Source organism: Heterodontus francisci, chromosome 30 (assembly GCF_036365525.1).
Source record: "Heterodontus francisci isolate sHetFra1 chromosome 30, sHetFra1.hap1, whole genome shotgun sequence".
NCBI classification, from domain to species: domain Eukaryota; kingdom Metazoa; phylum Chordata; class Chondrichthyes; order Heterodontiformes; family Heterodontidae; genus Heterodontus; species Heterodontus francisci.
In genome coordinates this window covers 46,057,883-46,074,925 of record NC_090400.1, presented here as the reverse complement: position 1 = coordinate 46,074,925, position 17,043 = coordinate 46,057,883, and the positions used below count along the sequence as shown (strand labels likewise).

Here is a 17,043-nt window from a genome sequence, read left to right as displayed (position 1 = left end):
CATTAATTTCCGGAGACTTCAGGTCAATCCTGAGAGGATTAGCAACTCTATGACTGAATGCCAAGATGGCTTGGATCAGCAATAGACAGAACACAAGATCTGTTCATCTTTCATTTCTCTTTAAGATGCTGATCAATCTGCTGTACATTCCCTGAATTTTCTATTTTATTTTAGGGTTATTTTATGTTAGCACCTAGTTGCAGAGGTCTCAAACCCTGGCAGGGCCCCAGAAAGACAGTTATCGCTCTTTGCCAAGACAGCAATAGAAATAATCAAATTTTCTGTGCATAAACTCAGTGGCGACTATTTTCTTAAATGTGTATAATGTGTTTTTACTTTCGATAATTAAAATCATCCATTGTTAATTCACATCAGAGATATTCTATTCAAAAGTTAGAAGTAGATCATTGAGGTGTCAATAGCCCCATCCTAGAGCTAGAGAAGCCACGATTGGTCTATTATAGATGTAGAGTTGAGTTACAACACATGGTGTAGGATTAATGGATCCAGTGCAGTAAGACATATCAAAATAGACAAATGGACAATACTTTATACAAAAAAAACACTTTTATTTTTTTTTTGAAGTTGTACGTTGTTGATAGAGTTCGTCCTACACTGCAATTCTCATTAAAGAAAACGAATTACAAGCAGTTCTGCAGATAAATTTGCTTTCATTTACAGTTTTCTTGCACTGCCTGGATTACTTTTGCTCAGCTTTGCAGACACTCTCAAGCATAGACCATTCAATACGTCATTTAGACAATGTGCTCAAAAAAGACAAAAGTTTCTACAAGTCCCAAATTGGTCGGAGTGATCTACAGCTGCCCAGAAATACAGTTCAAAGTTCCTCACAGGTCAAAATAGAGGAGAAAGTGCACATTATATGGTGAGGTCTGGCTCACTAATATAGACTGTGCTGGCATAAGGGAAAGCGCAGACCTGGAATCTGTAAACCTCTATGAGAAACATACACCACTGAGAAATACCTAAGCACTCACTGGGTAAGACAAATGCAATTATCTTTCTTAACTGCAACAGACCCACAAATTTAACCAATCTTTCACAAGTCCCTGTTATAGAACGTGGGTTCAATACTCTCCAGTGAGTAAATTTCTATTCACTTGTCTTAATGTAAAATAGCAACGCCATTTTATATTTCACTGACTATACTGAAATCTTATATCATACTATTTAACAGGCAAGCGCATCTCTGCTGGTTTAAACTCACCTTTCAGGTAAGTCTCAAAGGTAGTACACAAGACGCAACAATAACGCAGCAGTGCAAATAGGATCATTACATTTACAGTTTACTTCTTGTTCAAAATGAACATCAGCTATGATCTTCCCAAGTTCATAGCAGCAGCTTAACAGGTGGGAGGAGGAGAGATTCTGAGGTTATGTTTGAAATTTGTACAATTATCCACAAATCAAGCAGAACTCTCCATTCTAAAGCCTACCATTCTAGTCATCCACTTCAAGCCAACATCAGAAATTTTAATATCTGCCTGGGTGTCCCATTGAAAAGGACTGCAATAAAATCATTAAAGATAAAATAATTAGAATTAGACTTTAGAAATACATCTATGTTTAAAAATAAATACAAAGAAATTAATTTCACTATTAAAGCTGTATAAAGCCCAGCAACTTTTAATGGATTTACAGTATTCTGAATCACTGGTTTATCTGAGGGCCTTGTGGGCAACAGAACAATTGATGTTCAATCCATTTATGATGGGTTTAGCAGTGTCTACATGTTAATATTTTGCATCAGATTTATGATCCTCTGGGAGACTTTAAATCCTTTTTACACAGTAGTAGCAGATTAGTCCCTCAATTTGTGTTAAATGCCCCAGAAAGGAGTGAGGTTCCTTGTTTCCTTTTCATAAATGTCTGGGATTACCCCGATGGGAGACTGCACCATTTTAACACTGTTCTTGCCAAACAGTTTCCGTTCATATTCTATCAGTTGCCTCCAGAAGCCCACATTGGGCCGAATGATGGGGCGGCGAGATTTGACCCAGTTATGAGCCTCGAGGAGGGAGATCTTGTGGAACTTCATCAGGTAGGCAATACAGAGGGAGGCTGATCTGCTCACGCCGGCAACGCAATGGACCAAAGCCGAGCCGTGCTTTTTACTGATGCTGTGGATTTTATCGGCAATGCTGTCAAAGTACAGAGAGATTGGGGCGTGCGGCAGGTCAGCGACAGGCACTTTGACATACTCAACCTCAGGCCAGTTGGCATTGGGGATCTCCAAGGTTGCATTAATGATGCAGGTAATGCCCTTTGACAGGACCAGGTTGCGGTTGGTGGCTGCATTGCCACTGCTGAGGTAGAGGCATGGGGTTATTTGAGCAATCCCACCCAGGACTCCCCCAGTTACCAGCCGGGGTTTGGAAGAGGGACCGGGTGGGCTCCGGTGAAAGAAGCTTTGACTCCGGGAACTCATCGAAATGTTGCCTTAACGGGTGGGTGCAGTGGAATGTTAGAGAGGGCAAAAACTTCTCCACTGGATTTAAGCTCTTGGCCACACAGCTGCCCTTCTGCTCATGTTATTGGTCCTGAAAAACAGTTTATAAGAATGTTAGTACATTAAATCATCTGTGTAGCAAACAGACCAAAGACAACTAAACCAGCCAATGGAGGGGGAAAAACTATTTACCAATATAATATTTTTCTCTAAGAACAAATAGCAGAAAGATAAAATTCTCAGTTTTCAGATAGGTTTAAGATTGCTTCTGGAAACCGCTTTTCCTTCCCAGCCTCTCAAAACAATTCTAATGAGAGAGTAAGCAGAGCAACCACCCAAGCCTCTGGCAAAAGCTGTCCTGGAACCAAGAGGGAAAAGCCTGACAGAGACTTTCTGAATTTGGCCTGGAGAAACAAACTAGGATTTCCTTTCCATTCGAGGCCAAAACTAGGCAGCCTTCTGAAGCTTGGTTAGACTTTGCTAAAACAAACAAAAATATAAGTGCTACAGATCTGTCAAAAAAGTAAGAAATCTCCTTTCATTGACAATTCTACAGACCTGGAATCAGCCGAACTAATATTACATGCTTAATTATGGTGTAGTTCAGTGATGGGGGAAGCACCACATCCCTTGGTTATTATGGTCAAGGAAAAAGGTGGAAAAGGAACACCAGCACAGTGTAAACCTCAGTGCCATTCCACTCAGATGGGACAGGAATAGCCAACTGAAGGGCTGAGGAGCAGAGGGCCTCACCACCTTCATTTCCCTCTCAGATTAAAAAGCGTCAAAGAACAAGACATTCATTTCCCTCCAGCATTAATTACCTTTGCCTGCTGAGCTTCAGGGAGCCTTTGCAGGTCACGCCAGCTCTCCACTGTAACTGTTCAGCCGAGGCCCACCAAGGAGTTCCCAGGATAGGCCAGGATCTATCCCAGACAAGTCCCCTTGATCTACCCTCTCCCCATAGGAATTCTGCACATGGAACAAAATCCCAGCTGAAATCAGCTTCCGCCCATATTCCAACATCCATCCCAGTTCCACTGGAGAAGATACATCTAAGGTTTATCGACGTGAAGGTTTCCAGGAGTTCCTCAGATGACTGGGTCTTGAAAGGACTGTGTGCCTTTTTCCTATAGTTATTCCTTTCAGAAAGCATCGCTTCAACATTTTTGACGTGCTCTAAACAGCAGGAACATTATTTGTGGTTATTTGTCATGCATTGTGTATTGAAAGAAAATACCGTACCCCTATAGAGATAGGAATATTACAGACCGAGATGCTGCAGAAAGATAGAGTGGGTACGTAAAAAAAGAAGTGGCAGTGAGAGACAGAAAGTGACAAAGAGTATGGATAGTCATGGGGACAGAAGGAAAGAGAGGATAAACGAAAAAAAAAGAACAATGAAGAAAAAGAAACCTTGCAGCAGCGTCCATAATATTTCATCCACATTCCTTACCCACCCCCACATTTTTTTTTAATTCACTCATGGGACATAGATGTCACTGGCTCGGCCAGCATTTATTGCCCATCCCTAATTGACCTAGAGAAGATGGTGGTGAGCTGCCTTCTTGAACCGCTGAAGTCGTCTAGAGTCATAGAATGTCTACAGCACAGAAGGAGGCCATTCGGCCCATCGTGACTGTGCAGGCTCTCTGCAAGAGCAATTCACTTAGTCCCACTCCCTGGCCATCTCCCCGTAGCCCTGCAAATTTTTTCTCTTCAGATATTTATTCAATTCTCTTTTAAAGGCCTCGATTGAATATGCCTCCGTCGCACTCTCGGACAGTGCATTTCAGATCCTAACCGCTCACTGTGCAAAAATGTTTTTCCTCGTGGCACCTCTGTTTCTTTTGCCAATCACCTTAAATCAGTGTCCTCTAGTTCTGGATCCTTCTGCCAATGGAAACAGTTTCTCCTCATCCACTCTGTCCAGATCCCTCATGCTTTTGAACACCTCTATCAAATCGCCTCAATCTTCTCCTCCAAGGAGAACAGCCCCAGCTTCTCCAATCTTTCCACGTAACTGAAGTTTCTCATCTCTGGAACCATTCTCGTGAATCTTTTCTGTACCCTCTCTAATGCCTTCACATCCTTCCAAAAGTGTGGTGCCCAGAACGGCACACAATACTCCAGTTGAGACTGAACCGATGTTTATAAAGTTTCATCATGAGTTCCTTGTTCTTGTACTCTATGCTCCTCTTTATAAATCCCAGGATTCCATATGCTTTACTAACCACTTTCTCAATCTGCCCTGCAACCTTCAATGATTTGTGCACATACACCCCTAGGTACCTCTGCTCCTGCATCCTTTCTAGAATTGTCCCCCATAATTTATATTGCCACTCCTCATTCTTCCTACCAAAATGATTCACTTCACACTTTTCTGCATTAAATTTCATCTGCCACTTGTCCGCCCATTCCACCAGCCTCTCTGTCTTGAAGTTTATCTCTATCCTCCTCACAGTTCACAATACTAGCAAGTTTTGTATCAAATGCAAATTCTGAAACTGTGCACTATACACCCTAATCTGCGTCATAAATGTATATCAAGAAAAGCAGGGGGTCCCAGCACCGACCCCTGAGGAACCCCTTCCTCCAGTATGAAAAACAACCGTTCACTATGACACTCTGTTTCCTCTCACTCAGCCAATTTCGTATCCATGTTGCCACTGTCCCTTTTATTCCATGGGCTTCAACTTTGCTGACAAGCCTGTTATGTGGCACTTTATATAATGTCTTTTGGAAGTCAAAGTACACCACATCAACCACATTACCCTCTCCATTGCCGCATCAAAAATCTCAAGCAAGTTAGCTAAACACAATTTGCCCTTTACATATCCATTCTGGCTTTCCTTAATTAATCCACATCTGTTAATTTGGTCCCGAATTATGTTTCTAAAAGTTTTGCCACTACCGAGGTTAAACTGACTGGCCTACAATTTCTGAGCTTGTCCTTATCCCCTTTTTGAACAATGATGTAATATTTGCAATTCTCCAATCCTCTGGCACCACCCCTGTATCCAAGGAGGATTGGAAGATTAAGGCCAGTGCCTCTGCAATTTCCACTCGTACTTTTCTCAGTATCCTCAGATGCATCTCATCTGGTCCTGGTGACTTATCAGCTTTTTGTACAGCCAGCCTATCTAGTATCTCCTCTTTATCAATTTTTGGCCCATCCAGTATCTCAACTCTAGTGAATTAATTCTGTAATAATCTCTTCATTAACATAAATCACTTATTTAAAAAAAATTCCATCAACACACGGCTAAAGTATAACCACAATGCCAATTCAAAAGGAAGGCTTTCATAACATGGCTGGGTTAACTCCAGGTCAGAGAACAGACTGGCATGACTGGTGCTTAGCAACAGGCTACACTGAACCCTGGCCCAGCTCACTGTTCAAAATCAAACCTGGTTTTTGATTATTTGGAACTTTGCATATTCTTCATCAGAATTTGTATTAAGACTTATATGGGAAAAGCAATTTACAACAAGGTTGCTCTCCATCTATTTTTGAGGTGAGGCAGTGGGGTAATTAGTTTGCGTTGTGCCTGTTTTACAGGTGTAAAATGGTCACAAAGTATAGCAATTGAGGAATAGGATATCCTGCGCCTAATTTGTGCAGGTGTTGGCCCCACTGCTAAATTTAAAGGCCCCTTGAATATGTAAGTTATGGGCCTACTGCCCGTTGAAGGACCTCGTCAAGAAATTTACTGATGATGTGAAGGGCAGGCTTCTGGCCTGCACCACGGAGGCCCCCCACGACCACTAACAGAGGGCAAGTGAAGAAATGTTTTTTTTTTTAAAAACACTGGTTCTGTGGAGACAGGAGGAAAATGAGTGCTCGAGTTCTGTGGAGTCACAATCAAAGCCCCTCCTGCCCTCCCTGCCGCAGTCCCCCCCCCCACCATTCCCAGAACTTACCCAAGGGTCTCTGCTGACAAGGCACGTGTCCCAGTACTGAACTTTTCGCTCAGACTGTGGGGGTGCCACCAGCTCATGCCAAATATGGTGAGCTACACTGAAAGGCCAAGACACACGAATTAAACCAGATAATGGGCACAGTCCAAAATCTACCCAGTCTATTTAACAAATGGAGCTCTTTTTCCTCAGTCCCACTACTGGAAGCTACAAAGCATTACAAATATTACAAAGCACTTGTAAAACAGAACTAGACTATTCGGCACAACAGGTCTAGGTCAGTGTTTATGCTCCGCACAAGCCTCCTCCAACCTTCTTCATCTAACTGCATCAACATATCATTCTATTCCTTTCTCCCTCATGATCCTATCTAGCTTCCCTTTAAATGCAGAGGCTCGGCACCATTTGGGGCTCACGCTCCTGCAGACAGAAGAAACTAACTGACAATGAGGAGTGTCACCTCAGCGAACTGTACAAGAAATCTCACCAGGATGGCTGCTAATTGTTTCAGTTAATACCAAGTGGGAGGAAGTATTGAAAAAATGTTGGGTTTCCCGCAATGCAGAACCAGGGAGATTGTACAGAAACAGCTCGAGTGGTTACCATAGTGACAGCACCTTAGCAATGCCATTCTGAGCAATGAACCTGGACACACTAGCCCAGCAGAACTTTCAGCACAGAAAGAACCCATTCCACTCATTGTGCTTGCTCCACCCTGAGCCATCTACTCTACTCCCTTTTCCCTATGCTACTTAATAATTCGTCAGGTATTTAATTGATTCCCCCAAATTGTATTTAAGGAAAGCTAGATAAATTCATGGAGGGAGAAAGGAATATGCTGATAGGGTGAGATAATGTAGAGTGAGATGAGGCTCGTGTGGAGCATAAACACCGACACGCACCATGATTGATTCAGTTGCAATAACTTGTAGTTAGTACATTCTATACTTTGATAGACCTTTCCACGAAAATAAATTACGAAATCCCTCTTTATAAACTGAAGCACTTCCCTCAAATCCCTAACAAATCTAAAAAGCACAAGTAAAGCTATCAAAATACTGCAGTCTTGAATAACAGAAGAGACAGTGAACAATCCAGCAAGCTTTGTGTAAAGTCAGAAATTCTCAGCCTCTGGTCTCTTAAATGGCAACATCCCCAACTTTGGAACAGTGCAAGAACTGCTGCAATAAACGCTGCAGATCTGCAAGTGTAAAACAGGAAGCTGTTCATTATCATTTGAAAATATCTTGTGAGATCCCTGTTTATATGTCATGGTCCATGGTTAGAGTCCTACAACAAGGAAGATTAAAATATTTATAAACATGCTATTAAATTGAAAATAAAATAAAAATGCTGGAAATGCTTGAAACCCCCCCCAGAAAATAGTAGAAATACACAATAGATCAATCAGCATCCCTAAAGAGAAAAGGCTGGTTTAATGTTTTGGGGGTTCTGTTGAAGGGTCTACTCTACACCCTAATTTTAACATTTTTAACCCCTTTTTCTGCTCTTTGTAGATACTGATGTACATTCCCGTGGTCTCAGTATAACATCTGGCTCCTCCTGAACCAGCATGGCGAGATTCTCAGCTAATTTTGAAAGGTTTAGCCGGCATAATTAGCGAGAAGGAACGAACTTGCATTTATATAGTGCCTTTCATGACATCACGGGGCGTTTCACAGCTAACCGTTGTAATGTAGGAAAGTGATACTGATTTGTGTTATAACCATGTACAATCCACCTCAATATTTAAAGATGCATAGATAAACCGTACACCAAGATACAGCTCACTGCAATTCATCATTAATGGAAGGATGCTATGCTCGGATGAACAGACATGAGAATGATTTATAATTCACAATAAAGACAGACGTTCTGAGGGTGGCAATGGCAGAACACAAACATTGTTTACCCAAGTTTATTACAAATTAATAATGTATTTTATGTGATTAAATATTTATAAACTGGTTCTAGTTCCAGCTTTGCTCAAAGAGAACAGAGTTTTTTCACAGCAAGGCTATGAATTCAACAATTGGATAATTCCACCTTTGCTCAAAGATTCATTCAGTTCATACTTAGCATTGGCCAAAATAAAAGTGAAATGAAGGTCGTGAGGAGAGCATTCTGCACAGTGCCAGCACACACTGGTTTCAGAAGGGTGCTGCTGATGGGACGATGCCATCCAGGTCACAGACCTCGACATGGTATCAATTTTGGCTTGCAAGGCAGAAACACTCACTGACACAGTCGTTCCAAATTTCAATATGAAACACAGTACTTTGCAAATTTTCGAGAAGCAGACGCATAAGTGCATTAACCAGCTGCCATCTTACAGGCTCTATAATCCAGCCTTTAAATTGGATTTGGATCGAGAATAGACAAAAATGATAAGAATTCTCTCTCTCTGCTACAAGTAGAGAGCAGACATTGCAGGATTTTTGGGAAAAAACAAAGGCTTTACATGGTTAGTTAATAAAATGGGGGATATTTACAATGTGATGAAATGTAGCCCATGCACTAACACTGTGGCTCCTTAATACTTAGTTTTTTTTTTACCTATTCTACAGCTCCTACAAGATGGTTCCACTGTGGCTAGAGTACGGGAGCTGGAAGGTTGCTGAATTTCCACTGAGGGCAGTGGAGATGACCGTGATGGGTGACCTCAGGCAGCTCCAGCCATCAATGACCTGACTGCTGGACACTGGGACTCAGCTTCAGCCTGATCAGTCTGGCCCAGCTGGCTGTCTGCCACCAACCTGGTTGAGAGTCTGGTGGAGGAACAGGTATGTTGTCATCCCCAGAAAGGACAGCAGGTGCCTGGAGCATGGAGCAAATGTCACTCTCAGGGGAAATTGAGATTCAGCACTCCCACTTCTCTGCACGAGAGCAGAATGCAGGCAGGTTGGGAGGCTCTTAACGTCCCTATCTAGCCTCTCCTTCAGGCTTTGTTAGCCAGAGGAGATATGTTAGACCTCACAGCCAAGGTGGCAGCACTCAGATTCCATAAAAGTATTCTCCAGAAACTCCATTGCTGTGGGGGCTCTTCCACTGGCTCGGAGCTGACCACTCACTCCTTGTTTGACTGCATGTTCTCAGACACTGCACAGGGCTGCCTGCCAGTGAGCTTGTGCACTCTTAGACAGTCCATGTGGATTGCCACCAGTCTCCTTTTGTAGGGTGGGCCCTTGAATTCTTCAACTCTCCCCTGCATGGCTGAGTGAAGATATGAGCTCTGCCTCCAGCCAGCTCCTTTCTGAGAGATCGTATCCTCCTACGCATGCTCCCACTCACTCACTTCAGGTGCAGCTCCACGTGAAGACCCCAATAGCTAACCCTCTGAACTACACATGGTGCCAATCTCTGAGCTGGTGTCTACAAGTGTAAAACTGAGGGACGGCTCCTGCTGTCCAGTGCTGCCCTCTTCGTCATCATCTTCTGCTCTCTGAGGGCTGAGTGGAGCTTCTGGTGCTCAAATGGGGGGGGGGGGGGGGGCGTGCAGGTGGGGAAAAGGGGCAAGAGCTAACAGTAATTGACATGATTGAACAGAGACAGATGGTTGGCTTTTGAAAGCAGCAACAACAATTTGTCAATTATACCACCCTTTTCATATTTCACAGATTTAACCCTTTTGAATATTTTAATATATTTCCCCCACCCCCCACCCCACAAGTTCTTTGCTCTGTACATTTTTGTCCTTACTGCCATTCTAATTACTTTGTTCTTCCATTTTGGAGACAGTTTGTATCCCTTGCATTTATTTCTCCTCAATGTTAAATTCACACTCCTTGTGTGCTTCCATTATCATTTTTATTTATTGATACAGCACTGAAACAGGCCCTTCGGCCCACCGAGTCTGTGCCGACCAACAACCACCCATTTATACTAATCCCACATTAATCCCATATCCCCTATCACATCCCCACAATTCTCCTACCACCTACCTAGTCTAGGGGCAACTTACAATGGCCAATTTACCTATCAACCTGCAAGTCTTTGGCTGTGGGAGGAAACCGGAGCACCCGGTGGAAACCCACGCGGTCACAAACTCCGCGCAGGCAGTACCCAGAACTGAACCTGGGTCGCTGGAGCTGTGAGGCTGCGGTGCTAACCACTGCGCCGTTGTGCCGCCCCATCATGTGACATCAATTTTTCCCATCTCTTACATATACTTTAGATTCCAACAGAATGTTACTAAAGTTCATAGGATTCAGCTAAAGGGGTTAATTATGCTTGTTTCGTTTGGTTTTTAGTTTTTATTTACCTTATTTAAACTTTATTTTACCTTCTCTTTTTCCAATTTCTCATTTGATTTTCCAGTTACAGTCTGATTCCTGTTACCTTCAATATCTAAATTATTTTTAAAAATCATCCTGGATTAATAAATCAGTCAACTATTTGAATAATAAATAATGATGAAGTTGCTGGTTCAATTTAATAGCTTGGTTAATGGGACTGGGTTTGTTAAATAGTTGGGATTCGGGCGACTATCGCGCATTCAACTTGCTGCCACTAATTGGCAAGCATTTAAAAGAAATAATTCATAATTCTCAACGAATATACATTCCATTGAGAAATTAAAAATGACACAGAAAATTGATTCATCTGTGGGTTAAATAAAGGGATTAGGGATAGTATTAGATTGAAAGATGAGGCCAAGAAGAGTAGCAAGCCTGAGGATTGGGTGAGTTTTAGAAACCAGCAAAGGATGAGCAAGATAAAGAGGGAGAAAATTGATAAAGAGGATTCATAACCCTATGAGTGAAGAAATTTCTCCTCATTTCAGTCCTAAATGGCTGACCCCTTATTCTGAGACTGTGACCCCTACCTCTAGACTCCCCAACCGAGAGAAACATCCTCCCAGCATTGACCCTGTCAAGCCCCTGTCAATGAGATCCTAGGGAATATAGGCCTACCGTACTCAATTTCTCCTGATAGGGCAATCCCCTCATCCAAGGATCAGGACCCCTCTTCTGCACCCGTTCGATAGTCTTGACATCTTATTTTCAAGAATGTTGCCCAAAACTTGACGCAATATTATAAACTGCAACCTAGACAACATTCTTTAGCTTTAACCCTTTGTTGATTGGACATCTTTAGCATTGAGACTAAAACCCAAAGATCTCTTTCAACTTCATCCTCAGCTATTTTTTCATCATTTGTCAAGAACTTATATTCCCATTCTTTCTTCCTATGTGTTGTACACTTGATAAAATATCCTCATGTGTGCAGGATTTATTTCTTTCCGTGAACTTAGATACTCCCTCAACCAGTGGACAGACCGAGGTCTGAACAAAACACACGGAGCAGAGAGGGCATTATGCATATTTTTTGGTTTAAACAAAAAGTTGTTGCAATATGTAAACAGAACTTTCAAAAAAATATTTATTGCTCCCCCATCTTTCTCTCCGTTTTCTTTCCTTATCAAAGCACTGATTCATTGGGAGGTCTGACTTGAGAGGCTTTCATCTGTCTATTCTCCCAAGAGGAACAGTACAGCGGCGACCACTCCCGTCCTTGCACTACTTCCAGTTACATACTCCATACCCTTTCCACCATCAGGAATTGAGACTGAGATCAGAAGTGTACACCCTGGCTGACCTTTCCCCCTCCCTAGCCCAGGGATGCTGAGGCCACGTGTAGCATCCTGGCTGGGGTCAGCTTACTCAGATTGACCAGGGATCCAAACACTTTTTGAACAAAACTTATTAGTTCATTAGCTGGACAGTGAGTAAGGATTCAGACATCACTGCAGGATACAGCAGCAACGGGTATGAATCATGGATTAGTATTCAGTTTGTGCAAACTATGATGTGGAAATAAACCCCAAACCCCCACAAGCTACAAAACCCAAATTCCTTATTGACAGTGAAAAAACCAGGGAGCTTACTTTCTATCTCATAATGATTATCTGTATTGTTTAATTCAAAGGAAACTTCAACGGGTTGAGACCTGTTGTATGTTTTAATTGACACTAGTTGTAAAATAATGTAATTCCAGCTCAAACTTCCTTTTAAACATTAATGCCTTGAGTAGTGTCAGCAGACTGAGAGTCCATGTTTGTCCACCTACAGCTCAGGCCCTCATCCATTTCTCAATGACAGACTGGATAAAGAAAGACAGACAGAACTGCATTTAAATAGCACCTTTCACAACCTTAGGATGTCCCAAAGTGCTTTACCACCATGAAGGACAGTGTCGCGACTGTTGTAATGTCGGTAATGCGGCAGGCAACCTGCGCAGAGAAAGCTCCCACAAACACCGCTGTGGTAATAACCAGATAACTTTGATTGGGGGATAAATATTGGCTAGGACACAGGGGATAATAGTGCCATAGGATCTTTAATGCCCCACCCAAGAGGGCTGACAGGACCTCAATTTAACACCTCATGGTAACTCCAACAATGTACTGGAGTGAGTGTCAACTGGATCTTTGTGCTCAAGTTCCTGGAGTGGGTCTTGAACCCACAATGTTCCAACTCAGAAGAGAATGCTGCCAACTCAGCCACTGCTGACACACTGACTAATGCATCGATAACTGTCAAACTCACAGGTAGTTTACATTTGCAGCAGGATCATGTGGGCTGTGGGTGCCCTGGACCAATTACCAAAGCAAAATTAGAACACGACACTCCGGAGGGACATGGGGACATTTTCAGCTCATTAAAATGACAGCACACTTGCTTTCAAAAATTCACACCGTTCTACGCAGCTTCCACTATGCAAAAACTTCTTTCTGTCCAATTTCCTGATATAATTAGAACAGGTATTTAATTATTGGAAGATGGAAAGGTTGTACAAATATGGAACTCTGCTAATCACCTCTTTTCACACTGATCTAATCAAGATATTTAAAATGATAAATGGATTCAATAGGATAGATGCAGAAAAACAAATTTCCTCTGGTAAAGTAATCCAGAATAAGAGGTCATAATTATAATGTTTTTATTCATTCATGGGATTTTGGCATCACTGACAAGTCCAGTACTATTGCACATCCCTCACTGCCCTTAAAAAAAGGAGTGGAGCCGCTCTTGAACCTCTGCAGTCCATGTGGGGTAGGTACACCCACAGTGCTGTTAGGAAGGGAGTTCCAGGATTTTGACCCAGCGACAGTGAAGGAATGCCGATGTAGTTCCAAGTCAGGATGGTGTGTGATACAAACATTCAGGTGGTGTCCCCATGCACCTGCTGTGCTTCTAGATGGACAAGGAGAGCAGGTTTGGATGATGCTGTTGAAGTAACCTTGACAAGTTGCTGCAGTGCATCGTGTGGGTGGCAGAGGCTGCAGCCATGGCACTCCAGTGTTGGAGGCAGTGAAAGTTTAAGGTAATGGATGGGGTGCCAATCAAGTGGGCTGTTTTGTCTTGGATGGTGTTGACCTTCTTGAGTGTTGTTGGAGCTGCACTCATCCAGGCAAGTGGAGAGTATTTCATCACACTCCTGACTTGTGCCTTGTGGACAGTCTTTGGACAGTCACATGAGTCACTCAATGCAGAATTCCCAACTTCTGACCCACACGTGCAGCCACAGTATTTATGTGGCTGGTCCCCAATAAGTTTCTGGTCAATAGTGACCCCCAGGATGTTGATGGAGGGGAATCTGATGATGGTAATGCTAATGAATGTCAAGGGCAGATGGTTAGGTTCTGTCTTGTTGGAGATGGCACATGTGTGGCACAAATGTTACTTGCCATTTATCAATGCAGGTCTTGCTGCATGTGAGCACGGACTGCTTCATTATCTGAGGAGTTGAAAATAAAACTGAACATTGTGCAATCATCAACAAACATCCCCACTTTTGATCTTATGATTGAGGGAAGGTCATTGACGATGTCAGCTGAAGATGGGTGAGTCTAGGATACTACCCCAATGAACTCCTACAGTGAGTCCTAAGCAGAGATGATTGGCCTCCCACAACCATAACAAACATCTTCCTTTGTGCTAGGTATGACTCCAGCCAGGGAGAGTTTTCCTCAATTCCCATCGACTTAAATTTTACTTAGGCCCCGAGACCACACTTGGACAAATGCAGCCTTAATATCAAGGGCAATCACTCTCATCTCACCTCTGGAATTCAGTTCTTTTGTCTATGTTTGGACCAAGGCTGTAATGGAGCCGAGTGGTCATGGTGATACTCAAAATGATCAGCGAGCTGGTTATTGGTGAATAAGTGCTACTTGATGGCACTGTCGATGACACCTTCCTTCAACTTGCTGATGATTGAGAGTGGACTGATGGGGCAGTAATTGGATGGATTGGATTTGTTCTGCTTTCTGTGGACAGGACATACTGGAGCAACTTCCTACTTTATAGGGTAGATGCCAGTGTTGTAGCTGTACCGGAACAGCTTGGCTAGAGGCACGGCTAGTTTTATAGCACAAGTCTTCAGTACTACAGCTGGGATGTGGTCGGCACCCAGAATGTTTGCTGTATCCAGTCCACTCAGCTGTTTCTTGATATCATATGGAGAGAATCGAATTGGCTGAAGACTGGCATCGGTGATGGTGGGGTCCTCAGAAGGTCAAGATGGATCATCCACTCAGCACTTCTGGCTCAAGATAACTGCAAATTCTTCAGCCTTGTCTTTTACACTCACGTGCCAACCAATAAACAAAATGGGATGCTTGGCTGTTGAGTAGATATTGTAACAATTTTAAAAAGCATATTGAAGTAGTATTTGTAAAGTGAGGATGCAAGGTTCCTAAATTCAATCAGTTCAGTACCTTACAAAATGTAATTGATGTTAACGGAAATTAGGAGTAGATAGACCTAGGTCAACAACTGGCATTAGTACATGTGTGATGGGCTGAATGGCTTCCTTCTATCCCTTGTGTTGAAGATGCTGCCAAATTCAAATGGATGACTTGTCATTTTTTGTATATATTTTAGAGTGTCTAGTTTTCAGGAATAAATCACCCAAGAAACATGAAAAGAACTAATAAAATGCATTACTATTGGCAACAGTTTGATTTGAACCAATTCTAAAGTAATTCCCTCCAGCATAATTGCTTTGTGACCAAGAGGTTATCACATTTCCTTTTGTAGATTAATTTTAAGCCCACTGCTTTCCTTTATCGGCATCACAGAAGACATCTGTTGCAGCTCTGAGGTCGTAATTCCTTATACAGCGTTACAAAGGAGATCAAAGCTCCAGAAGATTGTGTGCGAGAGCATCCAAATTTTATTGTTCAGTTGATGAGAAGCAAGAGGGTTTTCATCTGCAAGGGTTGCTATGTAGCCATACTGTTTGTCACTGGAGCTACTGTAGCTCATATATCCAAATACTTGCAAACCGCAGACACCAGACTTAAGACCCACCAAGCAAAGAGCAGAGTGAGCTCAACTGGATGTTACTTGCTAAGGCAACTAGATTCAAAAGAAAACACCAGCTGGGGGTGTGGTCGGTGGGGCAGGAGGTGGGGGGGGGTGGGTGTTGGGGGAGGCGCAGGTGAAAACTTTGACTTACTTCTGTGCCTAAACTTCTAGCATTCAGTTTATTGTGGCCATGCATTCCATTATTTTGTTTTTCCAGTTAGCTGTCTAACTCCCTCTTAAATTTTGAGATTGATTTGGAAAAGCCATTTGTGGTAAAGCACTCCTAATAACTCTTTGCGTTAAAAGAAATTATTTTAACCTCCCCCTTTATGTTTCCAGTAATAATCCTGAGCTTATGCCCTCGTCATCCAGTTAGCAGTGGAAATAATCATTACTATTGACCCCTCTCAAGCTATTCATAACTGCTTTCCATGAGCCATTAGTCTTAAGTCAGATTAAATGATCCCAATGGTGACCTGTTTGGGTGGAGGACCCTTGCTGTCAGGTCCAAAAATCAGTTAAATGTATGAGAGATAATCTGAGCAAAGTATTTCAGGCTGATGTCAAGAAATTTAGCTTATTTAGACTATTTTACTCACTATTGATAGAATCCTAGAATTACATGTGGGAAGAGATGGGGGACAATGAATGCTGAACTCTCCATATTCATAGATAACAATAATACAGGGCTCAACATACCTTCAGGACTAACACAGTCGCCAACTCCTAGAACAGGATTTCCACTGCTGTTCATGATGGCAGGGTAGCTTTACAGGTCCCTCCAGTATGATTACAAATGCTGTTAATTTTGTTACAAGTATGCACATGCATACTGCACATGCAGCTGGCTGAGCATGTCTATCCTGAGGCACAGTGTGGCTTTCGAGCAGAGAGATCCACCATTGACATGCTGTTCTCCCTTCGCCAGCTACAGGAGAAATGTCGTGAACAACAGATGCCCCTCTATGTTGCTTTCATTGATCTCACCAAAGCCTTTGACCTCGTCAGCAGAAGTGGTCTCTTCAGACCACTAGAAAAGATTGGATGTCCACCAAAGCTACTAACTATCATCACCTCATTCCATGACAAAATGAAAGGCACAATATTCAGCATAGCGGTGCCTCGTCAGACCCCTTTCCAACCCTGAGCGGCGTGAAACAGGGCTGTGTTCTTGCACCTACACTGTTTGGGATCTTCTTCTCCCTGCTGCTCTCACATGCATTTAAGTCCTCTGAAGAAGGAATTTTCCTCCACACAATATCAGGTGGCAGGTTGTTCAATGTTGCCTGTCTAAAAGCGAAGACCAAAGTACGGAAAGTCCTCGTCAAGGAACTCCTC

General features: G+C 42.7%; 1 protein-coding gene across 1 annotated transcript in view; it reads right to left on the bottom strand.

The window, feature by feature from the left end:
• Positions 1-548: 548 nt before the first annotated feature.
• Positions 549-17,043, bottom strand: part of dusp14 (dual specificity phosphatase 14) — a 28,945-nt gene continuing 12,450 nt past the window's right edge. The window contains exon 2 of the mRNA XM_068009990.1: positions 549-2,561. Coding sequence (XP_067866091.1) covers positions 1,841-2,449 — 609 coding nt within the window. The 5' untranslated portion in view covers positions 2,450-2,561 and the 3' untranslated portion in view covers positions 549-1,840. The remainder of the gene's footprint in view (positions 2,562-17,043) is intronic.